The 15,943-nt window shown below is 35.5% G+C and overlaps 1 protein-coding gene across 1 annotated transcript; it reads right to left on the bottom strand.

The window, feature by feature from the left end:
• Positions 1 to 6,927: 6,927 nt before the first annotated feature.
• On the bottom strand, positions 6,928 to 11,852 carry LOC125179382. Its single transcript, XM_047885149.1, has 2 exons — positions 11,734 to 11,852; positions 6,928 to 7,879 (listed from the first exon to the last, which is right to left on the bottom strand). The coding sequence occupies exons 1-2, from the start codon at positions 11,844 to 11,846 to the stop codon at positions 7,651 to 7,653; spliced, it is 342 nt and encodes a 113-aa protein (XP_047741105.1). The 5' UTR covers positions 11,847 to 11,852; the 3' UTR covers positions 6,928 to 7,650.
• Between the last annotated feature and the right edge of the window lie 4,091 nt (positions 11,853 to 15,943).

The following is a 15,943-nucleotide window of genomic DNA, read 5'->3' as shown; positions in this document are numbered from 1 at the left end:
CTAAATAAATATAGTAAACGCCTATAAAAAATAAAAGTGGAGAGGCTACCTAAACGCTACTTTTGAAGAGCCGTGCAGAAAAGTAGAAGCCATGAGATGGATGGAGCTTCAAGTGTACGCGCGCACGACCACAAATCACGGTAACAATACCAGCATTGTTGCCGCCACTCTCATTGACTGACAGTATATCATTTTAAAGCAGTGCTGCACCACGCTGCTGGGCTCGGAAACAACCCACACTTCCTGTCGGTCCCCGATAAATCAATTAAACTTGATGGGGGCAGTCGACGTGTCTCAGTGATTCAACAAAAGTGAGGGTAGACCTACCGAGGGGTCGAATAGCGAGTCCTGGCAGAGTTCAATGGCGTCACGAGCGCTAATGAAGCGTCAATGGAAAGTAATTGGGAGAGTGCCTTAGGGCGTGCCCTACTGTGCATGGGGATCGTTTGTATTATCCTTTTGGATTATTTTTGTTGTTATTGTTGTTGTTGTTGGGGTTGTTGTTGTTACGGAAGGATGAGAATTATGAGATGGCCGATGGTGGTTGGGTGTGAGTTATAAAAATCACGTTATATGTTCTCGTATGGGAACTATATCTCAACAAATATAGTTGTTATCGAGCTATCATTGCTATAGTGAAATTGTATGACTTAGAATTTTCACGTTTTTACTACGTTTTTCTTAGCTCGCTTTCGTGTCTGTCTGTCTGTGATGATCAAATCTTGCAATCGATATTTCACCAACTTTCCCACTAGCTAGCGTTTTGAAACTTTTAGGGAAGCTCAGCTCCCGATAACAATACAGTTATCAATAATTTGTTGCACGTTTCCAGGCGTATATATTTTTGGGGCGGGCCATAATTTATATTCTACTTTCTAGTCCACAAGAAAAAAACGTAGTTTTTTAAAAAAGTTATTTTTATGTATTTTATTTTTATTACGTAATAATATAATACATCGACTTTCGATTGCGAATCGCATCAACTCAGGACGAACATATTTACAGAAAGTCCGGCGCATCGATGCAAACTAAACTTCCATATAAAGCTGCTAGAATAGACGAGTATATATCATCCCTACTTTACATCATATAACTTCCGCGGTCCAGCGGTTACAAATATAAATGATATAAGCCATTTTATTTGCAAAAACCGTCGGTGATTTCCTTTCCATTGGAAGTTATCGCTATTGATGTTTCGATGCGAGTGCGACTTAATTTTCTATAACGAGAGAAAAAATTCATGATAAGAAATAGAGAGAAAGATGCAAAAATCTCAACTGTCGCGAATTTATCATTCACTCAACACGAATTAAATGGTGCCAATTAATAATAATTTCAGTCAAATTTGGTTAAATTGGCGATTCTGCATGTCTCTGACAAACTGCACTTCCGAAAATAGTGCAGATCGAGTGGGTGACGTGTGTGTTACTGCAGTAACAGCTTCTAACTCTCCGACTTTCATTTTTGAAATCTACATAACATGTACGTACCTTGTGAATAATTTGTCAAAAAATATAACTTAAGCGTCAGTTCAAGAAACCCATCACCCTTCATTATGATCATATCCCTGCTCCTTATTTTTTTCATTTCATTGTCCAATGGAAAGTTCTGGTAGCAGACTTTATCGGTCGTATGAAATTTAAAAGAATTTAAATGTGAAAAGATCTCGCATCGGAAGATTTCGTTTTACATAAATGTTATTTGAACAAATTTTAAGAGTGGTCTTTTCAAATAATTTGCCTATTTGTAATAAATTTTGTCAAAAAATCAAATGTATTTACGACTCAACAATTTGTTTGAATTCGCCAGGAACATTCTGAGGCAGTTCTCTGTGTTGTGTTATAACACTCGTATAGGCCTCAATTGGCAGGAATAAAATCGTGTATTTATATAATAAATAAATCGTAATAAATAAAATCGTAAAATAAAATTCAATCGTGTTTCTAGTAAATTATGATTATATCAACCTAAATAATTGGCTAACAAATAAAGATAAATTATCAACACACATTCGCTCGCACGATTTTATTAAGAGTCCATCCAACTTCATTTATTATTTTTTTTAATCTCAGTATTTTTACTCTATTTATGACAGCATCTAAAAATTAGTGAAAGTGAAACAAATTTTTAATAACCCCGTCCAAGTTAATGAAATGAATTAATGAAGAAATTCAGCCCTAAGCCACAAAATAGCGCTAATGCATAAATGTACGTATTTGTTAAGCATAATGCAGTGCATTCCATTGTGAATATTTTTCAAAGTTGGTTTAAATTAGTGTTACGTGTGGAAAATCCTGCACGAGTTAAAACACTGTTCATCGTCTGCCACTCCTTCCATCAATCGGAATCTTGAATTTGCCATGTTCAATAGGACAAATGGACTGATTATTGAATTAAATTACAGTCATCTAATGACCTCATTCTACTGGCTTAAATTCCGAGTATGAGTGAGTTAATGCACGTTCATAACGAATATTCATGAGACCAAATATTTTATTTAGTTTCCCATCTCAATTCTGTCGTTTTTTGTGTTTGCATCATACAAAATTTCTCAATTATAGCGTAAACTTACCTATATTGATACGAAGGTGTAATATCAATTAAATCACATCGTGTTAAAAAATTAGAAATATGTTACATATTCATTTATTAAAAGAGTGCAGAAAATCTGAAGAATCTGCTTTACAAGTAAGAAATAAAAAGCCTCGGTGGCATAATTTCAGCACGTTACCTCGATAGAATCATAGAAATGAATCCGTCTGTTGTTAGTGCGTACCGAATAAATCCTACTCGAATGAACTATGTACCATTAATTACACATGATGTAATTACGTTCATTTCATTAAAGTGTCTGTCCCGCAGAAGATACTTCACTTAACTCGCCTTTCCTCCGCATTCGTCAAAAACAGTTTCTAGTGTTTGAAAACGAATATACGTAATTGTGATTGATACCATTTGTTTTTAGATTCCACTAAAAAGTGGTAGCTAATTATTTGTCAGAAAATATGTCGTTTTGATTGAAGGCCGGTGACATAAGTACATGGTAATTTCTGTACTCATGTCGGCGACACAAGTACATGGTGACTTATTAGGTGTCATTGTCATATGTCATATGCGTTAGTCAGGCCCATGGATAGTACGCAGTAAGATTTCGGTCATGGGTGTTGACCATGTATGGCCGTTATAGGTACGTTGTGTGTCTGTTTACACCGATAACAAACTTTAATCTTTATAATCATGATTCATGAGATTGTGAGTACGGAATCAATTTAAAGTATCCGTCGTGTTGTGTGCATTAAGAAAGCTTGTGATGCGGATGTGAGGGGACTCTTTAACCTGTTTTGTGGATCTAATTATTAATAATTCGTACGTTACTTAGTGTATATTTAATAAAAGTAATGTAAAAATATTTGGCTCTGAATAACTTGAAATTTGAAAACCATCTATAAATATTTAAAAACATTTACGTAAGTGTTAATGAGAGTAATACAATAACAATTGATATTGAAGTTAAATTTAATTCATGGCTGAAATAGCTTATTGCTGCTAATCGTTTACATATGACCCTATATAGGGTAACGTGGGGCAGCGCGCCCCCCACTTTTTTCAAACTAAATTTTTGATGAAATTTTAATTGATACGAGATGGTTCATTGTTTTGTTTAAAGGTGCAACTAATGAGGAATGTATGATGTGAATTAGACGCCTATAGAGTTATTCAATTTTTAATGAAACACTATTTTGTAAAAAGTGTCAAAATGGGCCCATTGCCCCACCCCTGGGGACGACCGGCGGTAGAGAACACGGACCAATATCTGCCATACTTAGCGAGAAACCCGCTATGGGCCCGTGACCCGCAGTGGGCTCGCTGCCCCATGTTACCCTACTGAGTTCATTATTCGTTTATAATATTATACTACAAAATGTTTATATAAAAGAGAGGTCAAAAGCAAGCTATAACTAAGAACGTGACACAAAACGAGCGAAGTTTTGTGAACTAGAACTATAGAACGAGCCAAAACAACGACGGACGAAGTGAATGAGAAATTATTGAATTATAAATAATAAATGTTTAATTGATTATTACTGATTATTAAATAGGGGACACATTGTGACCATGATTTCTAATCAACGAAGTAAATTTAATAGAAGCAAATAGACCCATTAAAATGAAAATTTGTTTGACCGCTTTCAATAAATTTTATGTAGCCTATTATTAAATATTCTTCACATTCATTTTAATTTCCTGCACGGAAATGTGAGTTGAACTTTGTACATAATTTTTGCAATTCATTATTGCCTTCAGACTTCAGTTCATCATCTTATCATTATTATGTACTCTTGATATTACATGCAAATCATAAATTATAGTTCCCTTACTTGTTATATTAATTGTTCTGTTAATCACTGGTATACCAAGACCAACAGCTGATGACGGTATCACTTAGAAATAATAAGACTTGATTATCTCTAGGATAATGATTAGCACTATATTGGTGTCTTTTCCATTGTTATATCGATGAAATATTTGATAATTCGCTACCTACAATCAAGTTTAGATATATTTTAATTCAAGTTTTTGTTCATAGTCTTCTCTTGATGATTTTAATTTAATTTGTTTAATTTATGTATTGCGATGTATGTTTGTCGGCCCGCATCATACTTCAATCAACGTTGAGCTTAAAGAGTGTCTTCCATCCGGCCACTTCAACCCAACCTAGGCCACTATTTTCTTGAAAATTATTTAGGAAATTAAACCTCTATAAATACAAAAACATATAACTCAGTACTCACTGCAGTGAGTGACAGAGAGCGCATTTTCTCGTCGACGAAAACTTGAGGTCACGGACGGACGGACGGACAGACGGACATGGCGAGCACAATAGTGCATTTTTTCCATATATGAGAAAATGCGCTAAAAACAAGTCAGTATTTACATAAACATAATCTGTTTTCATTAAAATTTTGTTCTCATATCCAACCTATAAGTTAAGTAATTAAGAGCCCAACAGAATGAACACAGAAAAGGTGCCTATAGAAGCAGACCATATTGTCAAAACTTGCGTAAACACACGTGGCGGCATAAGTATATATATACGTAACGGCTTAAGTACAGGTATAGCGGCTCAAGTATACGTACGTAACGGCTTAAGTATACGTAACGGCTTAAGTGCAGGTAGCGGCTTAACTGCTTTAAGTATACGTAACGGCTTAAAGTACAGGTAGCGGCTTAAGTATACGTAACGGCTTAAGTACAGGTAGCGGCTTAAGTATTCGTAACGGCTTAAGTGCAGGTAGCGCCTTAAGTATACGTAACGGCTTAATCACAGGCAGCGGCTTAAGTATACGTAACGGCTTAAGTACAGGTAGCGGCTTAAGTGTGCCTATATAACGGCCAATTTTTTCATCTGTGATTGGAGGGTTTAGCTTGAAAAGCCGTCAGTGGTTTGCTGACAGAATTACAGACAAATAACTATGTTTGACACGTAACTATTTTTAACACGTAACTATTTTTAACATGTAACTATTTTTAAAACGTAACTATTTTTAAAGGGAGCGTCTACCTCAAAAAAAATTATTTACGGACGAATCACTTTGAAACTTGGTAAAGCAGAAATCTAAGACTTTTTGTTCATGTAAATTTGAAAATGAAAGAAAACGTGAAATTCATACAAATCGGCAAAAAAAGGGTACTGTAGAAATTTATCTCCTAGGATTTTCAAGCTACAACATCAAGATACATATCATTCGATGCGTAAAGACCATATCTAGCAATTCGTCGTAGCGTCTTTTTTAATTCTCATTTTTGTGGGTGGAGGGGGGATTTTTTCCGTTTTTCGATTCCACCCCTCCCCCTTTTTTGCAAAATATAATTATCCAAACTATAACGAAATTACAGAAAAGCTACGACCATTGTCTAGTTCTTTTCTTTACGAATCGAATGGCATATCTCTCAATGCAGTAGCTTGAAAATCATAAGAGGAGATAGATTCTTTAGGTGGCGCATTTTTGAAATTGTAATTGTTCAGGCCGGGAGCCAAGTAAGTAAAATTTATTGAAAAAAGAAGGATATGCCAAAAAAAAATTCTTGATATTGTAGCCCATGCTTCACTATTGCAAATTATTTGCATTTAGGGTACCAGCACGCGTCTTTAGACTTATTCTTGTCCAGTTTTACGTGAATAATAGGCTAGAAATGTTATTTCTGTGATGTTCTGTGTTCTGTGTGAATGTTCATTTTATATAAATACAAAACGGCCTAACGCAAAAGACATTACATGTACATCCGTGGTATTTACTTTCTTAAGCGTGCATCGTTTGAAGCTCTCAAAAGAATGCAAACACTTTGCAATTAACGCAAATAATGATCTATATGAATTCATTTTTCGAATGAGAGTTTTTAAATATTGTCATGAAAATTGTCATTTTATGAAAATTCAAAACTGCCTTAGGCAAAAATTATTGCATGTACATCCATGGCATTAGCTTTGCTGAACGCGTATTGTTTGTAGCTTTCAAACGAGTGCAAAGACTTTGCAATTTACATGAATAATGACCTATAAATACGATTTAATTTTTAAAAATCTTTGCACATAATGTTAAAAAACGTTCATTTTTTACATTTTTTAAATTGCTTTATGCAAAAACTAGAGCTCGTACTTGCGGCGTATTGCGTTAGACGCGCCTTTTCAGCAGCTACAAAATGAGTCAAGAAAACCGATAAGCCAAAATTTTCGATATTTGACTGAGACGCTCCCCTTAACACGTGAATATTACCAACAATAAACAATACAAGCATCCGAATTATCCACGCAGAACCACCACGCCTACTATTTTACACAAATGCTTTTACTAGAATAATGTAGGGTAGAGGAAAATTGAGTATCCGAGTGAAAATTTTTTATTACGGAAGATAGAATATCAAGTTAAAGAGCTATGGTAGGACCAGATATGCTATGCTTAATAATGCTTTTGACTTTTTGAAAAGTATGAAGCGGAATCAACTTTACTTCATTGTTCCTTTAACAAACACTACTTTAAAACTATTCACCGAATTTAACAAAGTATAATACATTTTTCCTCATAAATTTCGTTAATATTATTATGTCTAAATAAAGAGCCATGTCTTAGATATGCACAATGTACACGTAATATGTGAACACAATCATGAATAAATTACGTAGACTAACTCTGAGCATGAATTGAGTTGAATTTGCGGTAAAAGTGGCTAAAAATTAATTTGCATTTACGTAATAAAGTAGACATTGTGATTCTGAGAACATTCATATCAGAGTTGCGATAAAATCGAAAGGTAAATGCTACATGTTTGATACATCGAGAGGATAAGAGAATGCAATAGAATAAATCTGAGGTAAAACGTGCCACAGTAGAATAATATTATTGTGTGTTTCTATTTCCTCATACATTTTCCAGCGACACCTATACCTTGATCAAATATGACTTCTCTTGATATTTTTTCTCTTAAATTCTTCCAATTTTTTATCTAGAATCCTTCATGCCAAGTTAAAGCAAATCATTATTTTAGGGACATTGATTCTAGGAACAAATTGATTCTTAGGTTGATTCTAGGAACATTCGTGACGAAATACCATAGAAATAATTTTAGCAGTTTGGGCTACTTGTCTATATTTCAATTCACATTTTGAGTTTTTCTGCGGCTCCCCGAGAAACTAAATTTAGGGGCTTTTTGCCTCGGGGTTCCAGAGGGGGGTAGAGGCGAAAGGGAGCCCCCGCCTTTGCTTGCCTTCTTGCTCCTGAGCGAAGGCCCTGGGGAAGCCGGTGCCTCGAAACTGAAGGACCGTAAATCCCCATCTTCTTCTGGGGAAGGGGGAGCTGACATGTCCTTCCGAACTGGGCCTCTGGGGATATAAAAATTCTTATGAAGGATGCAAAAGTATAATGCGGGATTAGAAATCCTTCTTTAACGGAAATCCTTTATTGTACCAGATAGTCGAAATTTGAAGTCGGTCAATCGAAAATAGTATCACAAGCCCAAATTAGTCAACCATTTTACTAGACACAGTTTATCGTTCATCAAAGTAATATTTTTCGCTTCAACAAAAGTAATATTATTCGTTTCAGTCGCGCGGTGATCATTTTGTAACGGACTCCAGTGATATACTTTTGTAGTAGACCCACGCATTTTAAGCCATTGACTACATGCATACTCCTCGGTCTTTCGTATTTGTGGTTAAATCTCAGTTGAGTCACGTTTTACAAAATTATTAAAGATCATTAAATAAAGTCTATAAAATATTTACCAATAAGCCACTTCAATTAATAATTTAATATTCTCAACCTTCACGAATTTCATTGCAATCTGTCAATAATTGGCCACTTATCTTGGACAATTTTGCATTCCGCAGATTTTGGCAGCCGTAAAAGGTTCAACATCTCGGCAATTATCCACGTTTTTTAAACGCGTTCTGTATAGCCTAGAACCACACCTGCATGGAAGGATGCTATAGTGATCCCCTAGCATAATTTCCGAATTCAAAATTATTAATTAGTGCCGTAAAGCCTCCCGTGCTTGTAATTTAAATAAACATTTTCATTAATTAGCAGGATTTATGTGTTCTTGTGCCAATTAGCGCATTGAATGAGCGCAAAAAATTCCAAAACATGCTTTGTGTGAACCTCCCGCAAGGGATGCACGGCACATTCGTCCCATGTCAGATGTGCATGGACGGGTTTTATTGTAGATAAAAAATTATAAATGGAACCTTGATTTAAACTTTATATTCCAAGTATATAAACACAATCATTTTTCGAAAGATCATATATGTAATAAGCCAAGATGAATGAAAATTAATTTCCCCACATAAATGGATAATATGTGACTAGAATAGCTGTATCGCTAAAGAACCTAAATTTTACATATTAATTTCATGCGTTTCCTATAATTCCGATTCGGTTTGAATCGGAAGGCTAACTGAGATTTTAAAAAATTTTATTTCAATCTAAGAGATTATAATCTTTTAATGGCCGGTAAATGAATAATTATTCATTTACCGGCCTTTAAAAGATTATATGGCCATTATTATTCATTTGCCGTCCAGCGACATGAAATTAACCAGAAACTACAAATCAAGAAAGCCCTCGAGCCCGACTTTTTACTTCCGTCCAAATTGCAGATGACTACAAACCTCGTGACGCCTAATGCATGAGACTGAATTACATCATATTTCTTATCACTGAGACTTGGAGTCACTGATGTGGTTTGTTCTGCTCCGTATATCTCCTGGAATCTGAAGACACACAATCGGAACACACAAACTTCACCACCCCAACTCCACCTATAATCTATGTGAGGATGTACATTATGTTATTTAATTAACACAAGACAATATTTGAATAATTAAGACGAATGTAGGACTCGCCCCCAATCTGAGGGACCTAGCTTGGTGGAACGCACGTCAAATAGTGACGCGCAGAAGCACTGCTCTCAGGGTTCTAACTTGTCTGTAAATTAGTCATTAAACACACAACTTCGTAATGATAATCATATTTTTCGATTGCGTCTTGCGAGCATAACATAAAACTTTTCACACTCAAGTTAATTCAAAATAACTTGATTATTTTCTTACTTAGTTAATACACAGCAGAACGTTCATCCCCTATATGCACACTCTTTGTTACGAAACCTGTGAGCGTTAATTTATCAACATTCTTCATTCAATTTTTAAACATTCTTTCATCCACCGTCATCCATCTTTTATTTATTGATCATTTCCACAGCAGGCTTCAACACTATAGGATCATTCTAGGCATATCAGTATGCCTTTAACTGTGACGCAAACCCGTCAGAAAATGCCTCCGATTTCCGGTATTATAGAGATTTCCGCATTTCTCAGTAAAGTGGACGCGTCTGGTGTTGTGCTGTTCAAGTGCTTCTCTGGTTACTTTAATCAGACTTGTTTTTTTCTCTCTTTTGCTTCCTTCAAAATCTCCTATTGCGGAATGCGATTCAAAGTTTATTCGAATAAAATTGCCAATCGCTGCTCAGATTCTTAATGATTCGTTAAAAATTACCCAGTACTCCGAGTTAGAATGTCTCAGTAAACTTTATTCTGTCAACTTCATCCAATAATACCGTCGCATTCACGGAACTTAACATTAGCCATCGTGCATTCTCATTTTGTTAGTTAACGTAAGCAAAAGAGGTTAAGGTTAATTAATAAGCGGATATGATCAACAGCGACAAGTAATGGATGCAATCGAGCGAGAAAATGTCTTATTAACAATTGGGGTAAACCTGTGACTGATATTAATTATGAAGAGTCACCAGGCAAGTGTGACTTAAAGTCAGGCCAAATTCAAGATGTGCCGTAGCTTGGATGAAATTAAGTTCAAGTCAGTTACAAGACAGAATAAATTCAGGAGGAAGTTTAGGCTGGAGGATAATCTTAGTCAGCCGCAGGCTCGCATCTTGTGCCCCACGACGTATAATATATTGGGGGACTCGCTTTTTCAGGCCTAAAATTAAAATAAAAATTAAAAATAAAATCTCGGGCATGGCAACATTTTGAGGATGAGCTTAAATTCAACACCTCAGTCTCTCTGCACTCATCACCCTCACTCATCACCCTCACTCATCACCCTCACTCATCACCCTCACTCATCACCCTCACTCAACACCCTCACTCATCACCCTGACTCAACACCCTCACTCATCACCCTCACTCAACACCCTCACTCAACACCCTCACTCAATCGTTGTTTCAAGAGAATAACATCGTTGTTTCAAGAAAATACACTAATAATTAACGACGTTTCAACGTCAATAGCCAGGAGAGTTCTTAATTGCCGTTAATTGCGTCCTTATGGGCATTAATTAGGTTCACTTAATTAAGGGTTAACGACGTCACTTGGCTAGGTAAAAGGACCAGTTCTGGTTATCACTGATACCTATTATCTGTGCAGTCGATGGTCATCTGCATTTTTTCTTCACATTTGACTGTCGCCTACAAAGCTGATTAGAAATTGTCACGTGACCAGGGCATTTTACAAGTAGAAGTAGAAGTAGGGCAGCGAACGGCTGACCGAATTATTGCCAATGAATTTCAGCTCATGTTAAATTGTTCTGATAATGGAAAAGTGAGTGCAAAGAAATTAGTCAGTTTACCCTATTAATCTGGATCCTATTTATGGGAATTATTAAATTTATGTGTTCATTGGTATGGATGAGTTGGCCCGTATGTTGATAATCCAGGCAATTTTAAATAAAAAACCTACCTTGGAGTCTAAATTCCTTTTAAAGTATTAATTTAAATAATAAAAGGGATTGTCAACTTATTCTAATGAATAAAATCAAATATAATGAAAAATTATGTAATCTGTTATAATGTTAATAATAATTAATCGCTAATTGATCACGTAGCATAATGTTAATGTTAATAATTAATGATGTAATAATTGATCACCTAGCATAATCTTAATGTTAATAATTAATGATCTAATAATTGATCGCCTAGCATAATGTTAATGTTAATAATTAATGATCTAATAATTGATCACCTAGCATAATGTTAATGTTAATAATTAATGATCTAATAATTGATCACTTATCATAATGTTAATGTTAATAATTAATGATCTAATAATTGATCACTTATCATAATGTTAATGTTAATAATTAATGATCTAATAATTGATCGCCTAGCATAATTTTAATAATAATTGATCGCTAGTAGCGACCGGCCCCAAGACTCACTGCCTGGCCCTGCTGGAGGAGCGCAGGCGGCGCTGCCTGGCCACCTGACGCGGCGTGAGGTGCGCGCCGTGGTACCCACGCAGGGCGCTCAGCAGCGACGGGATGCAGCCCATGCTTAGTGTCCTTAGTGTCCTTAGGATCCTTGTGTCCTTAGTGTCCTTAGTGTCCTTAGTGTCCTTACAATCCTTAGTATCCTGAGTGTCCTTAGTGATCTTGTTATCCGGGATATCCTGAGTATCCCTAGTATTCTTAGTACCCTTAGTAGCCTTAATACCTTAGTACCCTTAGTACTCTTAGTACCCTTAGTACCCTTAGTACCCTTAGTACCCTTGGTATCCTTAGTATCCTTAGTATTCCTATTATCCTTAGTATTCTTAATATCCTTAATATCCTTTGCGTTCTTAGTATCCTGAGTATCTCGAGTATCCTAAGTGTTCTTAGTATATCGGACGCAGCAGTCCCAGGCCACGCTGGTGTGTTCTATATACCGCCTTCAGCCCCGGCAGGCAGGCCGTCCTCGCTGCCGAGGTCTCAGGAGCCGGGGTAACTCGTCCAAATTAGCTGCCCAAATGCAGGGTAAAAATAATGATATAAATAATTGCTTCTACTTTATACATCGACAACATTTTTTCAAGAGAAGGAAATAATGATAAACTTATTACTTGACTTGTTCATCTGACGTAGATCACTTAATTCAAAATAAAGAAGGGTAAATTTATATTCGAAATATTCGTCGTTCATCGTAAACCTGTTAAAAAAATAAAAAATAAATAGATCAAAGAGGTCATTTTCAGAATTCCTTTTACCCAATCAAAATTTGAAGCCGCCTCTGCTAAAGATTACCAAAATCAGAAGCTGTCATGCGTCAAAATTTTTCTTGGTTCGCGGTCTCAATCCAGTAAAGATAAAGCGATTAGAAACTCATTCAACTTGCAGTCATACATAAATATAAATAAGGGCTATTTTTGTCAGTTGTTTATTCCTGGTACCTAATTAACTCTATTTTAAGAAATAAAAATAAGAAATTAATTTGTTGCTTGTTTCTCAATTATCGCATTTATAATTCTAAAGATGACATGATAATCCTCTTAAATGCGATTTTTATTAGTGCAGCTATCAATAATTCAATAAACTTACTTGCGTCTCCTAGCTGAGACTCCGATGCGAATTTTGGAACAGTGTCGTGAATTTTTAATCACTAAAACATCGTAAGCAGGATCCTTTACAACCTTATTCCATTCAGTATTGTAATTGATTACGACTTGTGTTGATGGATATCACAATAATTAGCTGTAAGGAAAATACAATATAAACAAACTATTATTTTAAAAATTACAAATTATTAAGAGGCAGCTAAGATAATGTGTGTTGCCACTACCTTCGCAGCAAAGGCTCAATCTCGCAAGATGAAAGCGCGTTGGCAGCTAACTTTGTACTGATGATCAAAAGGTCACGATGACAGCCCGGTAATTGTTATGTCATAGACTAAAACTTTAACCAAAACTTCGAGCACTTTGATCTTAACCATGCATGTTCTGAACATAAAGCCTTTGAATTTAAAAGAATTCAAGTTACTTGATCGAAAACATCAGAGCGAACACAAGCTGTAAAATAAATTATGTCCACCGCCTCTCACTGTCAATGCATGCAATAATGAAATAATAAAAATAAACTTTATTATTTCATGTTCGCGTGCTATATTGACGAGCAGTTACAAAAGTAGCGAAATGCTTCCCTTCTGCATAAATAATTACAACCATTGCTAAAGCAATGCAATCAACCTAAACACGAATGTTCAGTTCTCACGCAATTAAAATATTCCGTAAAACAGAAGGTAAATTTTCAAGGTAAATTTATAACCTAGAGTGCACTCACACATGCCTCTTCATGCATGAGAGGATCCAGTAATTAAGAAATTTTGAGAATAAGATAATAAATTTTCACGAGCGGTTATGATAGAGGCATGGAATTGGTATGATATATATGTTATAACTTAACACTTCACAATACCGTAGAGAGAATACATTTAGCTAATTCCCTTCAATTTGCATACGATTTGCAATATAAATATTTTCATGCAACGATACTCAGGTACATGATCAACCATATTTTTATCCTTTTAATCATCATTTCCTAACCACTTGTTAATATCTTAATGATGATCATTTATACTAAACTAAGCAGGATTACCGAAGCAAGCAATGACTTCAAATCAACAATGATCGCTTGTCTAATTTGCAATACAAGAATTTTTATTCAACGATACTCAGGTACATGATCAATCATATTTTTATTCTTTTAATGATCAATTCCTAATAATTTGCTAATATCTTATCGATGATCATTTACACTAAACTAAGCAAGTTTATCAAAGACATCAATGACTTTATATCAACAATGATCGCTTGTCGACCCTGTGACTGGTAATAGTGGTTACAGATCTGGCAGGTCAGTAGGCGAGATGCAAATGATGCTTCTGGGTGATGCCGACCTGACTCGAGATGTTCTCCTTTAAGATGGCCTCGAATTTCTTAAGTTTCTGCAATATAAACCCAAAGTATAAGCCTGTGAAGCCTCCAGGCAGCTGACGTATTAAATGCTTTATAAGCATTTTTCTTTGATCTTTCCAAAAATGTATGCATTTTACAATAATTTTATTGAGGTTAACTATTTAATGCATTTAGTAGGATACGATACGCTGTAACCGTCTGCATGTCAATTATTCAATGCGTTTCGCTGTAAAAGTTTAATTATCGAATATTGTTTTATTATTTTTAAATATATTATAACGAATAGGATATTGCAACATGCCCAGTTGTTTATAAACCAACAAACCAGCCTAAAAATAGACGGTGACTCATTTCAGTGATGAATTCTACATTTTTGATACGACGATTTTGTGATTAAAGTTCAGTTATATCAGATATGACTAGGCAATCAATTCAATGCTCTTTCTGCCCCCAAACGCATGTTGCATGTATGTTTTTATCATGTCAAAGCATATATTGCTTTTCTGTGTTACATGGGAGCGTGCTGCATGCTTGTCAATATGACGTAAATGTGCTGCATGCATATGTCTTTATCACGTCACAGCGTGTTGCATGCATGTCTGTATCATGTCAAAGCGTGTTGCATGCATGTCTGCATGTATCATGTCAACTGCATGACATATTCCCATATCAATGTCTTCATTGTCACGCTGGCAACCATTGCTTGATGTAGCTATTCTTACTTGACGGGAGTAATGTTTTACTTGATGTGAAATATACTTACTAATGTACAAACTTACTTCCAACTTAATTCTATGAATTATGACTTGATATATATAATCTAGACTGACCGGAAATCGATCCCTACGTGATTTGAAGAGCTATGTAGAACTGAGTGATCAATAGTCAAATTTGCTGCTATGAAATATCGCGTATTCAAGGGCAAAAATTCTGTCTGTGTTAATTTTTAAAATTTATTAAGTTATACGCATGACAAATAATACATACGATTTTGTTTAGCATGTTAGCACGAAAAGGCTGCTGCAAGTTTGATGACAATTTACATCGTAAAGTGAACTATCGAGAAGTTACTAGAACAACACACCAAGATGCAGCTAATGGATTTTCATTTTCCTTCATAAATTCATTATAAACGATTCATTTGTTTAATAAACAATACTTCGTTTTTACATTTTCTGACATGCGTGACCATAAATCATGAGGTATGCACGTGGTCCCTGTACATTGCACTGTATTTTACTCTGATTTGTTTATCTACAATTTATCATCAGTTGAGCAATACGGCTTTCTAGCGCATTTTCTCATTTATGGAAAAATGCACTATTGTGCTCGTCATGTCCGTCCGTCTGTCGGTTCGTCTGTCCGTCCGTGACTTCACGTTTTCGTCGACGAGAAAATGCGCTGTCTGTCACTCACGGCAGTGACTACTGAGTTATATTTTTTATACAATTCACGGGCAAGGTAAAAATATTTTAAAATTAATATGTTATGATATGGTAAAGTCAAATGATACGGTTTTTGACGCGCCATTTTTTCAGGATTCTTTAGATTCTTTGCTGTTGCAAATATCGATGTCTTTGTGCCCGGCATTAATGTGACGCAATCTCGTCGTTTATTATAAATATTTTCTCTATGTACTTCTTCGTCATAGTTGAGTCATCAGATTGGCCTGAAATTTGTAAAAGTTGCACCACAGTCGG

This window comes from Hyalella azteca, unplaced genomic scaffold (genome assembly GCF_000764305.2).
Source record: "Hyalella azteca isolate HAZT.00-mixed unplaced genomic scaffold, Hazt_2.0.2 contig17082, whole genome shotgun sequence".
In the NCBI taxonomy this organism is placed as follows: Eukaryota; Metazoa; Arthropoda; class Malacostraca; order Amphipoda; family Hyalellidae; genus Hyalella; species Hyalella azteca.
Note: the sequence above shows the minus strand (reverse complement) of the source record. Positions and strands in the feature narration are given on the sequence as shown.